General features: G+C 33.9%; 1 protein-coding gene across 1 annotated transcript; it reads left to right on the forward strand.

The window, feature by feature from the left end:
* Nucleotides 1–14,943: 14,943 nt before the first annotated feature.
* Nucleotides 14,944–18,470, forward strand: LOC133288167 (succinate dehydrogenase [ubiquinone] iron-sulfur subunit 1, mitochondrial-like). Its single transcript, XM_061485865.1, has 2 exons — nt 14,944–15,704; nt 18,029–18,470. Exons 1-2 carry the CDS (start codon nt 15,040–15,042, stop codon nt 18,198–18,200), a joined length of 837 nt encoding a protein of 278 aa, XP_061341849.1. The 5' UTR covers nt 14,944–15,039; the 3' UTR covers nt 18,201–18,470.
* Nucleotides 18,471–20,745: the final 2,275 nt, after the last annotated feature.

Raw genomic sequence — 20,745 nt, forward strand, 5'->3', positions numbered from 1 at the left:
AACAGTACAAACTTGTGAGATAAGAGTATGCAAGACAACCCTAATGTAAGTCTTGATGGTTCTGTTCCATCAAGTCCTAAGGTAACCTCATGATAGACACCCAATGGCCCCAAAATAATTTATGGGGAGAGGGAGGGACATAGAACCTGTCGAACCTAGGGAATCAAACACCAATCATTCTTCTTTGATGCAGGTGGATGAAATGTCATGCCCCACTTCTCCTAAACCAACCACGAGATCTCCTTCGGTGTATAGCAAAAAAACAATCTAACAGCACTATTTCAACCCTTACCAGAAAATATAAAGTTGACATCTTGGTGTTATTGGAACCAAGAGTGACTGGTAGTAGAGCTGCAAGGATTATTCGCAAATTAAGGTTCTCAAATTATTTTACGAAAAAGTACTAGTAAGGTTCGTACATGTATAAGCATCCTTCTACTAGGTTGACTGAACAACTTCTTCTTTTCCCTTGCTTGGATGGATCTCCCTTAGTTCACATAAGTTGTTTAGTCACAATGGTAGAAGGGTGCTCTTATACACATGAACCTAATTACCAGTTTAGTCTTAATCCTAAAAGAATATATCAATACTACCTTTGGCAATATTTTTCATCAAAAATACCTTTCTTAAGAGAATGGTCGATATTCAACGTGCATTAGAGCACAATGAGAACCCATACCTTGAGTGTCTAGATCAACAAATAAGGTAGGAGCCAGAAGAAAGTGTTGGAATTTGTATCTAAATCCTATGGGTTATGAATAAGAAGTGGGTTGAGGAAGAAAAGAAAGAGGGAAGTTGAAAGGGTTTGTGTGGGTTATAAGCTAAGAAGTCTCACATTGGAAATTTAATAAAAAGTGGAAAGGTATATAAGCTCCCACCTCAAACTACTAGATTTTCTCTTGGGGCATTACACAATTTGTAGAGGAGAGAAGACTTAGGTGGGCATTGGTCCACCACACGCGCGCCGCTGCCGTCGTCGGTCTATCCGGCTGGCTGGGTTCAGTTTGGTCGGTCGCGCGTGTGTGAAATAAAAATAATTTTTTATTTATTGTTTTTTCTCCTTGTTGCTTCCTTCCAAATTCAAACTGAAATGTTGCTTCCCGCCTAAACCGATTTTTTCCTTTCAGTTTTGTTTTAAACCGAACCGGTCACCAGTCGTATCACTTCACAGCCGTCAGTCACGGCGGTTTGTCGATGGCAGTTTATCATGTCCGGTCAGTGTCTATATATAGACATTGACCCCTTCAGAAAATTATCCAATTTTTTGCATCATTACTCTACCAAATTTTGTCTTCATCCGTGCATGCCTTAAGGTTTTGGGTTGAGGCATGGTGTCAGATCCACTTGATATGTTGGTGTAGCCTTAGCCCATTGGTTGTGGTCCCTCCACCACGGACTCCCCCTGGACCCGCCTAACAGACACTTGAGTTTCAAGGCCTTATCTAGTTGGGGAAACAATATTTTCCCTTAACAGACAAGTTACCTGTGACAAAATTAAGATTAGCTTCTTTCAAATGGGTCCTCACAAGACTCTTGGGTCTGGTAGATTCCCTCTGGCTTTCTATCAATGATACTATGATATTTTACCCGATAAAGTTTGTGAGCATATCACCAACATCATCTAGTATCGTCAACAGTTTCCATGATAATTAACACTCTTTTTGTGCTAATTCCTAAAGGCTTTATTTAGAAGTTTGGAGGGAAGGGGAATGGGGTAACCAAGGGGAAGAAATGAGAGGGAATGGAAGGAAAATGGAGGGTATTCTCTGCTCTTGTTTGAGAGTTAAAATCTTATAAAATGAAGGAATTTTAATTTTAAGAATAAGAAGAATTTTAGATAATTTTGTGAAATCCTCCAATTCCTTCCCCTCAATTTTTTAAATTCATAAATATGGGAAATGATTAATAAAATCTTCTCGTTCTTTTTCTTTTCCTCCTAAAACTAACTCCGAAACAAGTCCACAACTAACAAACTAGACGACAAATTGAGAGCCAACCCCATGAATCTTGTCTGGGGAAAGCCATTAGCAAAATTTGGAAAGATTTTCTCTCGTACCCTCTAAAGCACAGACTCATGCATTTTTTAAAAATGTGTGTGTCGGACACGTGTCCGACACGGACACGCTCTGACATGCGGTCAACATTTTGGGACACGTGGTCAACTCTCCGACACATTTTTTCGACACGCAGTCAACTTTTTCCAACACATGGTCAACATTCACTACTGGAAAAGTCGCAAATAGCAAGGGAAATTTGCGAGGGAAAAATTTCCTTGCAAACTGCGACGGAATTTGCAAGGGAAAAACAATTGCGAGGGAAAATAGGCAAGATTTCCGTTACTACACTGCCGTCGCAGAATCCCTTGCAGTTCGGTCGCAATTCCCTCGCAATTTGCAAGGGAAATTGAATCCCTCGCAAGAATCATAAGTTTGTGACGGAAACAGCGAGGGAAAAAATTGGCGACGGAAGTTCCCTCGCAAAATTTAGGATCTGAAAATTGCAACTGGAATTTCACAATTTCCCTCACAAATTCCCTCGCAAATTGCGAGGAAATATATTCCCTCGCAAATTGCGAGGAAATATATTCCCTCTCAAATCCCTCGCAAATTGCGAGGGAAATATTCCCTCCCAAATTGCGAGGGAAAGATGGAATATATTCCCTCACAAAATTCAAAAATAATATATAAATCAAATTTAAAAGGGACAAGGGCATAAATTGGTCGCCACATCATGCGTATGAGAAAAAATCATTAAATATGTCGCTGCATCCTTTATGGCAGACATTGAGTGCATGTAGTGACAGTAGTGCCTATGTCAGCTAGTCATAGGAAAGATAAGACTCTGTTGATATTTAAGGTGTGTGTAAAATTGTTCAATAGTGAGAAGCAGAGAAAAATGTATGAAAGATTCCTGTTCCAACCACCCTCGTCGTCATCACTGTACAAATTAAATGAAAAGTGACACATGCTTCCGATCGATGCTACCAAAAAGGGCATTGGTCTTTGTAGTTGGGCTTTAACCACTTAATTAAAAGTCAAGTTCAGCCCAATAAAGAAAGCTAGGGTTCCCAATTCAAGATGTTCATCAGCCTTTTGAACGTGCGTGAATAGCATAAACCCTAAACCCTAACTTTGATCAATTATAGGACTATGGTCCCCACTTTAGCCCCTTGTAAAAAAATTAGTCTTGAGGTCCCTAACTTTGAATGTGTGTAAGTAGCATTTTGATGATAAGAGAGTATGAAAATCAGTCACTAGTAAAGAAAAGAGGGAGATAACCATTTTAGAAAATACGCTAATTTAAGATAATAAAGAGCAATCTTTGATTATTCTTCGATATCTCCTTCATCTACCATCTGATCGTACTGGGATTTTTTTGACATATTCTTGACTCATTATTATTCCTATCTAACGGTGGCTTTTATATTTATTTTTACCTTTGTATGATTATGATTCCTCATATTTAATGTGAATATGAGGAATCATAACCATACATAGATGAAAATAAATATAATTGTTGGATCAACATAATCGATCTAATTGATTGGTTTAGGGTCCAACTTGTGACTCCAACCCTCAGAGGAAAGGGGTCAGGGTTGACCCTTGTCAACCCGGGGGGCTGGGTGGGGTTTTAAAACACTGCTTTATATGATGAGGAGGAAACAGAAACAGAAAACACATGAATATATTCTTAATTTCTATTTTCTCTTTATATGACCCCATATTTTCATATTAGTATACGTGATCAAATTATCTTGTACAATATGAATAAAATTAACCTCACACACACATATATAATTTTAAATTTTGGCGATCCTATGTTTACCAAAAAAAAGTTGGCGAAATTTTTAAATTTAGAAATTTCATAGTCATTTGCGAGGGAAAGTAGTTAAGTTTGAAGATTTCTTATAACCATTGTGAGTGTAAGACTCACATGATGAAATGATATTTTCTTTGATTTCTGCTACATAATATCATGATTGTTCGTTTTTATTTAACTATATTAGTATTTTTCTATTTCACTATAATTGTGAATTTTATTAATAAAATAATTTTTTATTTAATTTTCTATTTTTGATATTTATGTTCTATTGAATATATATATATATATATATATATATTCTTTTTTATAGTCTTTATTCTTATTACTTTTGAGTATTATTAATATTATATCCTACGTATTTTATTTTTTAATTTAATATTTTTTTTGTTTAGGTATTGTGTAGAAATTTTTTTCTTTTTGAAATTCTATTCTATGTTTTAGGATATAGGTGTTAGGTTAAAAATTCCCTCTCTTTTCCCTTTCGCTCTCGCTCTCACTTTCACTTTCACTGCATCCTCCCTCCAATTTTTCCTCTCCCACTCACATTTGCCTCCAATTTTTCTTTTTTATATTCTATTCTATGTTATATATATATATATATATTTATATATATATATATATATAAATATATATATATATATTCTTTTTTATATCTTTATTCTTATTTTTTTTGTTTATTATTAATATTATACACTATCTATGTTATATATATATATTTTTTATTTTATAGTTTTTATTCTTATTCTCATTATTATTATTATACCCTATCTATTCTATTTTTTAATTTAATATTTTTCTTTTTCTTTACGTATTGTGTAGATATTTTTTCTTTACAAGTGTTAGGTTAAAAAATCTCTCTCTTTTCACTTTGGCTCTCATTTTCACCGACTCCCTCCAATTTTTTACCCACTCACATTTCCCTCCTTTGATATCAAAGTTCCCTCCTTTCACTCTCCAATTGTTTGGCTCCTTCTGATTCCTTAGGGTATCTCCGGCCATCAAGTGGGTCTCTTCGGTGGTCCGTCCGGCGTTCACCTTTTCCAAGGTAATAATATCCATATCACAGCTTTCAAAGACGGCACCTTTCATTTGTGCATTGTGTAGTTCACCTCTCTTCGCAACCACCGTGTCCAGTGGCGGTGACCTTTTCTCACAGATTTGTTTTTGTTTTTGCTCACAGATTTGAAGGAGATAACATCAATTATTGAAACTGGTTCGTGCTCAAAGGAAGTTCGTAGAATTGCTCCCCTTATTTTTTTGTCTATGTAGCATTTGTTAAGAAAATTCCTTACCATGATTACGGTAAAATTCTCTCTTTTTGTCCCCTTATTTTTGTTGGTGTGATGATTTACTGGCTAATGGATATCTCAAAGATGGCTCCTGGAGATGCTTCATTCACAGCACCTTTTAAGCTTGTAGCTGAACGTGATGATTTTATTCATGCTCTTGTTGCATATTTTGATGTATCATTTATAAAGTGCCATAAATTGATGGGCTTCTCTACAGGTTAATTCCTTTCTACTTCCCAAGTTCTCTTTATTTGAGGTTTTGGTTTTCTCCATTATCTGTTTTAGGGACACGAGTGAAGTGTCCTCTAGATGTGATGTAAACTGTTAATTGGCAAAAATTGGTATATTATTTTTTTCATATATAAATTTCTATTTCTTGATAAAGGTCAAAGTCTAAAGGATTAGCTGCTCAAAAAGAGAAAAGGAGAATAAAATTAGAAAAGATGAACAATGAAGTTGGTTCATTGGTGTCTTAGGATTTGCATGGAAGTATCATCATATTTGCTCTGAACTAAACTGAATAGAATTGGCATTTCTTTTGAAACTATACTGGATATGTTTGCTCTAAGAATGGTTCCTGAAAATATGAGTGGAATAGTTCTTTCACCAGTTTTCTTGTTTTTCATGATGCCTTCACTATATATTAGTTGGAAAATTCCATTTGAGTAGGGTTGTCCTGCACATGTTGAGAATTTGTGAAGTACGAACTGATCTTTTGAGCATTTTTGCAGGGCCAAGATCAAAAATACGTAAATTCCATTACACTGCACATGTTGCTCTATTCAAAGATTCAAAGATTATAGGTATATTATTGGATTCAATGTAAATCGAAAAGCATGTGGTTTCAATGTAAATTGAAAAAACCTCACCAAAATTATCTCAGAGGTATTTCTTGGTGTGATGATTCACTGGCTTTGGTAGATGAATCTTGGTATAAATACGTAAATTCCATTACACTGCACATGTTGTTTGAAAATTTCTGATGTAGCATTATTTGACTTAGCTGGTCTGTTCCCCATTCAATAATTTTTTATGTTAATAAGCTGGACTGTTCTTCGATGACTTCGAATATTGCAGGTTTGCAATTCTATCTTGGCCTACCATTCCTATTATCGGTGAGGGTGATGAGGAGGCAAATGATAGGTAAGTTGATAATGATATGTTATAGCTGTGGGATCCTTACCATATACTGATCACTAAATCATTGTTCTTAACAACCGTCAGTAATCTTATCTTCATTCTCATTTCTCCTCAAACTGGAGTTTCAAATATTGGATGCATGTGATGTTGTGGTTTCTTTTGTGGGTTTCTTCTCCTGCGTGCTCTTTTTTTTGGTCAAGTAATCATGCCGCATAATTAATAAAGCATTAGAGTTTATCTGATTATAAACTAAATATCTACCAACCAGGTATGTAGAGCAATTAGTTGCAAGTGCAGAGGCTGCAGTGGAGTAAGTTATCCGGCGTGGGGTAAGGTTTTTATTTTACTGTATGGATTATATAAAGTTATCAATCCAATAGAATTATGATTTGAGTCAAGCCTTTTTGGCTTGTCACATCTAGGTAGCTCATCCAAAGAAAATAGCTGTTGGTGGACATTCCTATGGTGCTTTCATGACTGCCAACCTCCTAGCACATGCGCCTCATCTTTTATGTTGTGGAGTTGCTCGTTCCGGCGCATACAACAGAACGCTTACTCCTTTTGGTTTTCAGGTACTGCCTATAATGGCTTGGTTTATTTCTTCCAATGGCTAGCTTTCCAGGAATTTTTTCTTTTGTCTCACAATTCCTTTTGATCTCCTTTCAAACTTTATTCCTCGTACCACATGTTGCCTTATGAGTGTCTTTTAGAAATGAAGGCCTTGCATCTTACATTCCACTTCTTTCTGTAGAATGAAGACAGAACTCTTTGGGAGGCCACTAATACTTATGTGGAGATAAGTCCTTTCATGTCGGCTAATAAAATTAAGAAGCCTATCTTGCTTATCCATGGGGAAGAGGATAACAATTCAGGAACTTTAACCATGTCGGCTAATGTAGTCAGACAGGTTTTTCAACGCTCTGAAGGGTCACGATGCTCTTTGTCGACTGGTGATTCTGCCTTATGAGAGCCATGGTTATACTGCCAGAGAAAGCATCATGCATGTCCTTTGGGAAACAGATAGATGGCTGCATAAATACTGTGTGTCAAACAGTTCTGATGCAAGTGAAGATCATGATACTGGCAGAGTTAAAGAAAATGTTAGCAAAGGAACTACAGACGCTGAAAGCAAAGTGGTTGTTACCAGTGGAGGTGGCAGCAGAGAGTTGTCTGATCTTGAGTATGAAGAATTTCATTCTCTGCCAAGGTCATCCTTGTGGTAACCTCTTCAGCCTTTAAATTTTAAATCCAAATTACCTCTTCATTCTCGCTACCTAGTGAAGAGTGTTTCACGAGCATGCCTGTTGCTATTTTAATTCCTGTAATTGTTACATTCAGTGATAGTATAGTATTCGCATTTTTCTACTGAGATAAATGTTGTTTCTACTGCTTTATCCAATTTGGTATAACAATGGGGCTTCTTTCTGAGGTTATAAATTCTAGGTAAGCTCTTTTTTCTCACATGTAGTTAGCTTAGTGAGGAAATTTTAGACACATGCTCACTTCCAGGCCGAAATCAGGTCAGCCTGTTCATTTTAATGCCAAAATTGGGGCAGACTGATCAACTTCATGCTCAAAACAGACCAACCCCAATATTTTTGGCAGAAATCTGTAAAAATATCTACGATGTCTTCTATTAGGTATCCTAAATACATTATAGTGTTATAAACCACCACTCCCCATTAAACCCTCACTGGCGAAAGTAGGGGTGAGGGCAATCCTTACATCCAATCTTACTGTTACATATTTGCAAAGTGGTTGTATCTTGTATTTGAACCTGTGACCTTTCAATACAAAGGAACAGTGATCACCGCTCTAGGCTTGTTCTCTTAGACTATAGTGTTATATTCAAAAAAAAAATCACTGGGAGAAATCTATGCTTGAAATCTAATTACATGTTTTATGCACAGCCTCTTCACAACTGTCAGAGATTCGCTAGGGTTGACATATGATGTGTCATTTGAATTAAAGTTGTTTGATAGGCTTAAACTAGGACGGTATGTGATCTCTGTGACATCAACTCCAAGCAAGGTGTGCACTCCATTCTTATACCATTCACTTTTCTTATTTTTGCTGTCAATTTCCTTCTGATCCAAATTTACATTACAATTTAGTTCAACATTTTTAGACAAATTTTTCTGCAAAACATACATCATCAGTGTTCAAATTTGGTTAATTTTATCTATTTTTTTCTTTCTTTTGTAAACTTGATCCTCCTGATTTCTATCCATTTCTCCTTGATGATTTCTTCCTTTATCCAAAAAAGAAAAGAAAAGAGTAAAGTCAGTAAACTATCTTTCTAGCTTAAAAAATGCACTTGGCATCCTCATTCTACTTCCAAATATGGCTTAAATTTTCTTGTTGTTATTGCGACATATTTTATTATGACTTGAAAATTTGAGAATTCCTTTATGCAATTTTCTTTAGTTAATTCTTTTATGTTTTCAATCTCTATTCTATTAATATTTTATTTTAAACATTTAACTTACTGTTTTATAATAATGTATTTGCAGATGAGCTTAAAAGGATGAAGGTGTCCCACTCCCAGATTCAAGAGCAATTGCATGCTGCGACAGAGCAACTAACTCAGCAAGCGGACTTTATGAAGCAGCAAGCTGACATTATGAAACAAATGCAGGAACAACTCCAACTTTTAATACAGGACAAGGAAGACAACTGCAACAAGTCGAAGGGACCGACGCCGGATGATGACCCTGATGATGATGATGACTTTGCTAGGACTTTAGAGGCATATTAGTTGTTGTTTGTATGTTTTACTTCTTTTACGGCTTCAGAGTTATATCAGATATTTTTCGTATGTTTTATTTTGTTTAGAACTTTAGAGACATTTTAGTTGTAGATTTGATGATTGTTGTTCACTTTTGTTGATATACTATTTAATTTTAATTTAATTGTTTATCCATTATTTTTTTGGATTTCTGATGCTCAATTTATGTATTTATGTTCATTTGGAATCCTTGTTGTTTACAGGAAAATTAGCAAAAGTTTAATACATTTTTTTTATTTTTTTTATTTTAATTCCAAAATTTGTGGCGAAAATTTTCAAAATTCCCTTGCAAAATTCGTAGCATTTTGCGAGGGAAAATCAAAATGTTCCCTTGCAAAATTCGTGGCATTTTGCGAGGGAAGATCAAAATGTTCCCTTGCAAATTTTGCAACGAAAATTTAATACATCCTTTGCAAATTCTGCTACGAAAATTTGCGAGGGAAATTATACTCAAAATTTTCGTCGCAATCTGCGAGGGAAAAACACTGTAGATAGGTCTGTTGTTAGCGAGGGAAATTTACTTTTTTGCAAGGGAACTTTTCCGTAGCAATTTGCGAGGGAATTGTCGTATGACAAATTTCCCTTGCAAATCTATTTGCGACGAGGGTTTTAGCAAGGGACCGTGTTCCCTCGCAAATTCCGTCGCTGACAGGTTTTGCAAGGGAATTTTGCTGTTTTGCAAGGGAATTTTTCCCTTGCTAATTGTGAATTTTCTAGTAGTGATTCTGACACGCTCCGACACATTTTTTTAGTCTTAATTTTATTTTATTAACTAAAAATAAAAAATCATTTATAAATCAATTTTTTTTGTTATGAAATTTAACATGAAAAATTAACAAGATACGAAAAATTATTTTTGTTTATATTTATGTTATGAAATTTAAATATTTGATTGGTTATATGACTTACTATAAGCTATTATATGTTTTAAATATAAATTATATTATATATATTAAAAATATTATTTAATATCAAAACGTGTCATAACGTGTCAAAATTTGCTATTTTTTAAAATTAACGTGTCGACATATTGTGTCTCATGTCTCATGTTAGTGTCCATGCATCATAGCTCATACCTATGCTGGGAGTCTGGGACATAAGAGAAGGGCAAGAAATCAACTTTTGACAGGATACATGCACGGTGTGAACTTGAATTAATTCATGACGTTCACATATTTTGCATTATTTACTTGAGGGGAGGATTTGAAGAGAAGTGAATTTTTTTTTTGTAAGTATTAGATTTTTTCCACTTTATTTATTTTAAACCTTTTCAATAGTTTTTTTTTAAATAAAGGGTATTGAAAGAAATTAAATTTTATTTATATACATTTTCATTATTTTTATGGATAAAATCAAAGAAAGAAAGAAAAATTCTTTTGGTTTTTATTATTAGAGATCACTTGTCCACTTTGTCTTCTTTTATTTTTTCTTCTATTATATTTTTGTCCCTGATACCAAAAAGTCCCTTAAATCTTCGGTAGAATAAAAATTGGGATTAATTTTTTTCAATATAAAATCATCTCCTATATATATAAAAGTGTAGGGGCCATATTTTCTTTTTTTCTCTTATATCTTCATATGACCTCATAAACTCTATTTACTTTTATGTATGTATAACAAATAATATTATTCTCTACAACATGAAAAACATTAAACTTATAGAATTTGTATATGTTAATGAATCTGGATTTTTAAAAGAATACGAAGTTAAGGATGTTACAAATTCATCCAAAACACAATAAATAAATTAATTTCTTTCTATGCAAGATGGATATTAAAGGTATATCATCAACGTCACATGGACTGAATTTAATATTTAATCATAATTTTCACAAAGGTTGACAATAATAAAACATAAAATAAGTTAATTTAAAGTTTTAAGCACGTTGCCTTTTTTCCTCCTTTGCTATAATTTTTTTAAAAATATGTATTAGAAATTTATTGTCAATTTAAATTTTATTATTATTAATGCAAAACTTAAAATAACATATTCAAGTCATATATAAAAAGAAAAACTTCATTTTTACCCACTGTGATTTTGTGATTTATCATTTGACCCCCAGTGATTTTAAATTTATTAATTAGACCCATTGTGCTGAGATATTTTGTCATTTAACCCCTATGATTACAAATTTTCACTTAGACCCCTTGTATTTATAAAATTTTTCACTTAGAAATCTTGTGATTTAAAAAATAAAAATTTAAAAAATAAAAATTTAAAATAAATTTTCTCTCTTTTTTTATTTTATATCCCCGTGTAATGTATTTATGGTTTAAAAAATATCTCAAGTTATTAATTCTGAAATTAATTTATAAATTGTCTTATTTTTTTAAATATATTTGAAATTAAAAAAATATTATTTAAGATAAATTAAATACGTGTTATCAAAATAAGATATTTACTTTCTTTAGATAATTTTATAACGATATCGGGTAAAAAATAGATAAAATAAAATAATATTTGATTTGAACTTATTTTCTTGATAAAAATAAGTGAATTTTAAAAAAAAAAATATTTTTGTTTTTTAAACCCTAAATGCATTAGGTGATGATATATATATAAAAAAGAGAACATTTATTTGTTGGACATGTGTTCGATTCCTGCTGAATGCATTTTTGGGGAAGGGGCTGAACCTTTAGCCATCACTGCTCCCCCGCATTCCGGATTAGTTCCATAGCCGGCTCAAAGAGTCGAAGCTCGTGGGGATACCGGAGGGAGCCAACTTGCCTCAAAGAGGTAATTAGGGTTGGGTAACTCCAAAAAAGAGAACATTTATTTTAAATATTTATTTCTAATTTGTTTTATAACCATGAGGGGTCTAAGTGAAATTTTTTCTAACCACAAGATATCTAAGTGAAAGTTTGAAATCACGAGGGATTAAATGATAAATTATTTAAGTACAATGGATCTAAGTGATAAGTTTAAAATCTCAGGGGTCAAATGATAAATTACAAAGTTACAATGGGTAAAAATGAAATTTTCCTAAATAAAATTATTTCTTAAGATATAATTAAGAATGGAAGGTTAAATTAAATTCCTCTTAATAGTATTGTTTTTATACAAACAATTTTTTTAAAATAAACTCAGTATTTAATACTTAAAACACTCAAATTCTGAAACCAACCCATGTGGGCTCTTAATTGTTATTCTTATTTCTATTTGAGCCTATGTCATCTTAAAATAGAATGAGAATGAATTATCCCACGTGTCATTTGATATAGTCATATTAAGTCAGAGAATCATAATTACTTATGGTCATATCAATAAGAAATAAGAGAGAAAAATGATAAAATCTCAATATTATATGATTATTATTCTCTCATATAATATGTCATGTTGAATAATACATAAAATAATTCACTCTCACAACAAGAATACCCCTAGGGGAAGTTTGTTAGAGGGATAAATTTTAGATTATCACGAAAGACGAAACTGACATTAAGAATCGTAGTTATCCACGTTTGATACAAAAATTCTTAAAATTTTATTGGAAAAATAAGATTCATGAAAATTATAATTGCGAATAAGAATTCCATAAAATAATACCAATAGGAGGTGCTATTCTTGGATTCTCACCTATAGGGGTGTTTGCGGTCTGGATTGGATCAGTTTTGAAAGTAAAACTCATCCGATCCAATCCCTTATGTTTGATCATATAATCATCCATTTGGTTTGAATTTTTTTCAAATCCGATCCAATCCAATCTAATTTTTTTCGGTTTGGATTGGATCGGTTTTTGATTTTTTGAAAATTCTAAAATTTATTTCATGATTGTTGTGCAAATAACATCTTTTGTATATATTGGCTTTGTAATTTTATTTTATTTTTGAAATACAAAAGAATTAGTAAACTATAATATAGTTTTTTTTTTGCAATAAGATATGAAGTTCTATAAAGATAAAATTGTGTTGATAAGATATGACTAGATTTTTTCTTGGGTTTAGTTGATGGGTTAATAGGTCTTGAGTTTAGAAATTTTTAGGCTATGATTAGGGAAAGACCCAAATAGGTAGAGGGGAATTAATATATTGGATCGGTTTGGATTGGATCGATTTTCCTCAACTCATCCAAAAACCGATCCAATCCAATTAAAATTTGCAATTTTTTTTCAGTTTTCGATTTTTCGATTTTCGGTTATCGATTTTTCGGTTCGGTTACTGCGGTTTGAATTGGTTTGGATCGGTTGATGAATACCCCTACTCACCTATGTAGCACCGATACTGACATGTGACACGTGACACGACACGACACGACACGACACTTCGACACGTTAATTCTAAAAAATGTTAGATTTCGACACGTTAAGGCACGTTTTGATATTAAATAATATTTTAATTTATGTAGTGTATATTATATTTAATATTTAATAATTTAACAAAAAAAAATGAAACTAAACTTATAATATTCATCAATTTCGTAAAGAAACATAAAATATCTCAAATATTTATATTAAACTCAATAAAATGATAATCGTAATCTAATAGTTAGAACTAAAAACTCAACACAACACAACCTTTGAACCTTTTTTTGAATTTCTATAATGCGTGTTGGAGTGTCGGAGAGTGTCGAGAAGTGTCGGACACGACACATCAAGGTTTTTGAAGTGTCGGTGCTTCATAGATTCTCACATAGTAGGAAATTTTTTATATAATTTATAAATTATAAATAACCTTGTTTTAATATTTTCAAGACTGAATCTTGTTAGAACAAATTCATAATTGCAAATAAATTTAATTTTCTATATAAGAATGCTTTTTGGAACCCATATCAGCACGAAAATTGAAGGGTGTGTAGAAAAATTTCAACTCTTATGTTACAGGAGAATTATAAAACTCATATTTAAATTACCAAAAGGAGTTCTGTTTTCTCCACCTACTTACTACAATTAATTTTTGCCACCTTCACCCACAAATAAAATAAATACTAGATGACAGAAAATAGTGGTATGGTAACGAGAAAGGGGACATAAAACTTGACTACAAGTATACATTTTGAAATATAGTATTAGATACTATAGTCATTTATCAAAGGTTAATTTTATAAATCATCCCATATTTTCAGAAATTATTAATAATCAATCAAACATAATATTAAAAATCTAAGCCAATATTTTTGAAAATAGTTTGACATATTAAACTATTTTTTGATAATATTTCTGAGAAGTACACTTTTCTAACATATTATTTGGAATAAATTTTTTTTCTCAAATACCTCAGAAGAAAAAAGAAAAAGAAAAAGAAAATCTTGTTTTAATTAGACGTGAAGTGCATGGTGAAAGGGTGTAAATAAGCTCTTTACCATGTTATCAAAAAAAAAAAGCTCTTTACCAAAAATAAAAAAAAGTGTAAATAAGCTGAGCTAGAATTTGACTTAGATAGAAGATTTATATAAAATATTTTAGGTTTGACTTAATTTGTTAATTTATATAGACCTAAATTATAAATTTGATCTAACATATTTTTAGAAAATAAAAATCTTAATTTAGACCTATTAATCTGCTTTCTAAATAATTTTTTTATATCAAAATATATTTTATTTAATTATATATAATAGATCAAATCCAACATTATATAAATCAAATTGTAAACCCCATTAACCCAACCGACTCATTCACACCCATAATCTTCATTGCTAAAGCAAATATCAATTGAATGCAACATGGAATGTAGCATGGAACTCACCACGCCACGACACAACATCTACCAGCGCTTCCAATTCTGCCACGTCATCAGCGAAACTCTGCCAACTCCAACACTGTTTATACACGACACGAAAACAATAGTAACCACTAACCAATTTTCTCGATTCCCAAACTACCCCTAGGAGTAAACCAAATTGACCACAAAGCCATCGCGTTATATAAATAAACAAAAACCCTTCCATCTTCTTCTGAGACGCATCACACTCACACACCACGCGCATAAACTCAAAACACATTCTCGTCATAAAACACAGTCCTACGTGGCATTTTCCATCTCCTTCAATTCTCTCTCTCAACAATGGCAACAGGGTTGCTGAAGAGGGCGGCGAGTAGGGTTCCATCGTCGCCGGCGTGGAATCTGGCCCTTCTCCGGGCCCACGCATCGGAAGCCCAAGCCCAGAAGGTGGAGACCAAGGCCAGCGACACAACCGCCACGAAGACGTTCCAAATCTACCGTTGGAACCCGGACAAGCCGTCGAAGCCCGAGCTGAAAGAATACCAGATCAACCTGAAGGAGTGCGGGCCCATGGTCCTCGACGCCCTAATCAAAATCAAGAACGAGATCGACCCGGGCCTGACTTTCCGGCGCTCGTGCCGCGAGGGGATCTGCGGTTCGTGCGCGATGAACATCGACGGTTGTAACGGCCTGGCGTGCCTGACGAAGATCCAATCGGAGGGGTCGCCGACGACGATAACGCCGCTGCCGCACATGTTCGTGATAAAGGACCTTGTTGTTGACATGACGAACTTCTACAACCAGTACAAGAGCATCGAGCCATGGCTGAAGCGGAAGAACCCTCCAACGGTTCCAGGGAAGGAGATCCTTCAGAGCAAGAAGGATCGTGCCAAGCTTGATGGGATGTACGAGTGCATTCTCTGCGCCTGCTGTAGCACATCCTGCCCCAGTTATTGGTGGAACCCTGAGTCTTATCTTGGACCCGCCGCTTTGCTCCACGCTAATAGGTAACGCTTTTCTCTTTTTTCTTTTCTTCTTATTGTGTCAATTTGATTGGAATTTGGAAGTTTTGCTTTTAGCTGGTGTTTTGGGGTTTGACCATGTCGTTTTGTACATGATACGACAACTACTAAAATCTTTTTCCACTATGTGAGGTTTGCCATGAAAATCATATGTAGATTTTTTTGTTTTCACTCCATATAACCTTGCAAAAAGGTATATTGCTACCAAATTGGTTCTCTGAAATGTGAGTCTTTTGTGTTAATATCAACTCCATTAGTTTTTCCTGTGGTTTGGAACTATGGCTCTTGAACTTAATGAGCTTAATCCTTTTATTAGTAGCGCAATTCTGGATGTTCCCTTGTTCTTATTAATAGGGATTAACGTACTTGTCCTCCATTCATCTAACATTTTCTTAGAAGTCATTACCTCGATAAACCACTTTTTCCCTTGGCACTTCCATACTTCAGTAGGTATATTATATGTCCAACCGTTTTTCCATTGTCCATCATATTTAGTGCTTCTTATTTAAGATATCTGAGTCTATTAAAGTAGCTTGTTCTTCATTAAATAGCTTGTGAAAATAACCCTTCTGTTTAACCTCGATATCTTATTCCGTAAGCAAGACTTCACCCTCTCCATCTAATTCTCTTCCTTTTTCTATGCTATCAAGATTCTTGTATTGTGCATGATGTTACATTGATTTTCTTAGTTGAAATTGAGGGGGTGAGAGGAAATTAGTTATGGGAAGAGTGTGTGTGTGTGTGATTTGTTTTGTCAGTGGGTTGGTTTGTGGTAATTGGGTAAGCTATTTGGCAAAAGTTATCGAATGCAGATTGCGGCATGTCGCGGCCAAACCCCAAGAAAAGCTATAATGCTATAGCGGGTTGCGGTTGCGAAAATAGCAAAATAGATATATGACAGAAATAATGACAAAAAGAAACTTTTTTTAAAGGTAGAGATAGCAGTAGTGACAGAGACACAGATAGACTAAAAAACCCTAAAAAAATTTCTGTTACACATTTAAATTTAGGACAAAATTGACATTCTGTCTTATATGACAGCAATATGGCTGTTATTTGGCCGCAAATGCTATCGCAATGGTCGCTATTGCGTTCTGGTGCGGTGCGGTTTCTTGCGGGGAGGCACCGCAACGCCCTTACTGCGCGGCTCGCGGCACTATTGCGGCGGAATTAACTACTATGCTATTTGGTGGATTCTATGTTTTTTGTTGTATTGTTACGTTGGACAAGGCTCCTCTAAATTGAGAAAGCCTCTGAAGTGCACAACTGAGTGCTATGAAGCACCGACACTGCAAAAACCTGACGTGTCGTGTCCGACACTCTTCGACACTCCCCGATATTATAACACGCATTATAGAAATTCAAAAAAAGGTTCAAAGGTTGCGTTGCGTTGAGTTTTTAGTTCCAACTATTAGATTCATTGGAATACGAATACCATTTTATTGAATTTAATATAAATATTTGGGATATATTACGTTTCTTTGCAAAATTGATGAATATTATAAGTTTAGTTTCATTTTTTTGTTAAATTATTGAATATTAAATATAATATACACTGCATAAATTAAAAATATTATTTAATATCAAAACGTGTCTTAACGTGTCGAAATCTAACATATTTTAGAATTAACGTGTCGGCGTGTCGGTATCGGTGCTACAAGGGTGTATCCACCTTTGAATTTAAGTCATTCATGTTAATTTAAATCAATGGTAGTTGCCCCCTCACTTGTGCGTTTTAGAGGCTTTCTGACTTTAGAGGAGTTTTATCCTGATATGTTATGTTAAATTAGATTTGAAGCTTAGGTTGAGAAAGGATTATAGTTTTCGGCTGCCATATTATGCATGATGTTTTATTGATTTTCTTAGATGAAATTCAGGACATGAGAGGAATTTGTTTGAAGTATGATTCTTTATTGTTATTTGTACACATGTTGGAAAAGTGTGAGGGTGTGCTGGGTTTAGATTTAGAGAATTAACTTACACAGAGACCATTGGGAAGGTGAATAAATTTCAGTTGCTGTTCTTGATGCTAAGGAAGTTTTGGTTCCTTTTCCTTGCTTTTAGTAAGAAAAGGATCTTCTAAGGTGAGTTTAACTTGGCTGTTTTTCTATGTATTGATGAATTTTCTACTCTTGATTCCTTGAACACCCACCCCCCCAAACCCCTTCCGTGCGCCCCCCACAAACACACAACCCCCCTGCACGAAACATTGGTCTTAAATGCTTTTGCAATTGCTATAGGGCATTTTTATGATATTATCTACATAATCATGTTCAAAGCTGAGATACTGTCTATGATGGTATTTGTAGGTGGATAAGCGACAGTCGTGATGAGTACACTAAGGAGAGATTGGAGGCCATTAATGATGAATTCAAGCTCTATCGCTGCCACACCATATTGAATTGTGCTCGTGCCTGCCCAAAGGGGTTGAACCCTGGAAAGCAAATCTCACATATCAAGTCGCTTCAGCCTAAAGCTTGAAGTTCTGTTGTTTGAAGCGTGATGATGTTTGCACTGATAATTTATGTTGGGATTTTTTTTCTTCAAATATGGGGATAATTTAGCTATATTCTTAATAAAACCTGAGCCCCTTTTGTAAAACATGGGTTTTAAGTCTATATTGCCTTTTGTTTTTTGAAATAATGCTAATAGTTATATTGCCTTCTATTTTTGAAATAAATGCTAATATTGACTTGTAAAAATATTAATTTGAATGATTTACGAGTAGCATAACTTATTTACATTCATATGTTTTAGTTGGTCTAAACTTAAGTTGACTGTCCCATTAGGAGGCTTTGTATGGAAATGTATTGCTAACTTGGAATCACATTTTATGCTACCTAACCAGTCAGTGTGCTGCTTTCCAATCGTGTTAAATTGTTAAGGTGATGACCATTTTGCTGCTTGGAGTAGGAACCTACAAAATTATTATTAGTTTTGGCATTACTTTTAATTTTAATACGTAGTTATTGGAAAGTTATATTTTTAGGGCTTTATTTAGGTTTTCTTTCTAAAAATGAGAGTATATTATTGGAAAGTTTTGGCATAATGTTTTTTAAGTAGTATTGTATTTCTTAGCGGAGGATGAACCAAAATAGTGGTGAAATTATTTTTTTGTGATTGAAAGGTCACAGTTTCAAATTCAGGAAGTAGCTTCTTTATAATTATTTGTAAGGGTAAAGTTGCATATGGAGATTGTCTTATTCCACACTTGCTAATCGGATTGAATTGTTAAGTTTTTTTTATTAGTATTGTATTAGTTAAACGAATTTATATATGTAGCTTGAATGACCGGGTAAATGATTAGAGGAACAACCAGCAGATCAAATTTTTTTCCATCTGATATTCTGATCAGTTGCTACTTTTTCGTTATCAGCCCACAGCAGAAGCTGATTCATGCTTTTTCTGCTTCTTCCGGGACTGCATGATTTCTCTGGTGCTTTGGCATGTAGAGTGGCGCTACCATGTTTAGGATTTGCGCTTTATGAACCCAACATAGATCTTCTAGTCTTCTAGATTAGCCTAGGTGTTTTAATTGTTCTTGGATAATGGATATGTTAGGAGTATTGTAGTTGAGTGCATGTTTGGCTGGCCATGGCAACTCTATTAAAACCAAATATACTCGAAGAAAGAGCCTTGACCAAAATAAAAATATATGATATGAAAGGCTCACTTCATAGAATTGTCATGAGGGATCTTCAATTTAAACTAGGCAATAAAATAACAAAAACCAGAAAATGTGTATTCGCAATTAACACAGCTTTAGAATGACCATTACATCTAATCATAGCATACGTAAAATTATGGACATGTGAAAGAGATTTAATGATTTACATAGCAGAAATCAAGACGGGTTAAGCTCTCCTATTGCTCAAAAAGTTTACAGAGTTGAGAACCTTATATAACACAATATTGAGAAAACTTCACATACCATTGTGATAATTCAAACCAAACAAAGATATCAACATCATGGTCATGAAGTTGTTGGCAGTAGCTTGGTTTATGGTTTTCATGATTTCTATTGAGCATGGGATTAATGTCCAAGGTAGCACTCGCCTTTCAATTCTCAGGATTTCTCAGAGTATCCAATCATCTCAATATGTGACTATAACAGGTAATGCAGTGAATACAATACAAGCTTTGCCATTTAGGTAGCTTGTAATCAACAATCTAATTTGCAACTCTGTTTGGCAATGGTCTATAATAGTTTGGCCTGTCATTGAGGTGAAAATTCTGAGGGTGACAAGTACAGAAATTGCATATTTCCTAATAGAGAAATGATGTTTCTACAGGATGCAACAATGACTGCGACACCGCATGTTGTAACTGTGACATCAGAAAACAGCCACCACTCTGTGTTCAATGCTGTCAAGAAGATCCATAAAAGACGTAGGTATACTTAGCAAAAAGTGAAACCACATTGTTGTACACTAAATTTAGTTCAGGAAATTGCATTTTTCATTTCAACTTTATCCAAATGGAAACTTCAATTCATTTAAGGGCTTCTATCATGTAATAGGAGATAAATTATCTTATGTCGTGAGATAAATAAAATAGAGCTCACCAATTTTATTTATTTTTAAAATAAAATAACACATCTTTTTACGTAAGTGTATTATGTGAAATGAATCTCGTGCAACATAAGAATATAATTTTCCTTCATTTAAACATGCAAACTGAATAAACCAAAAACATTTTCAAACATGTAAATCTCCAGATCATGATTTGATGAACATGCAACTAGGGACTTCTTATCTTATGGAGGAAGGAGAAAAAAGAAGTCTCACAAACCTACCTTGTTGATCTTGTCCAGGATATTGTTTATAGTCAATGTAGCTACAGTTAATCAACTTATACTTGCAATTGATCTTTTATTCTCACCATGCATAAGTTACAACTTGAAGTCCCTTATATTCATTTTGACCAAAGGGTTATCTGTAGCATTAATAAATCTCCAGCGCTTACTGGTACGATCTATTTAAAAAACAAAAGAGGATTGCATCCTTCACATCACTCTTATTCTCAT

The sequence above is a fragment of the Gastrolobium bilobum genome, unplaced genomic scaffold (assembly GCF_033153095.1).
Source record: "Gastrolobium bilobum isolate Gb01-03AN ecotype WA unplaced genomic scaffold, APGP_CSIRO_Gbil_v1 utg7961, whole genome shotgun sequence".
Classification (NCBI taxonomy): domain Eukaryota; kingdom Viridiplantae; phylum Streptophyta; class Magnoliopsida; order Fabales; family Fabaceae; genus Gastrolobium; species Gastrolobium bilobum.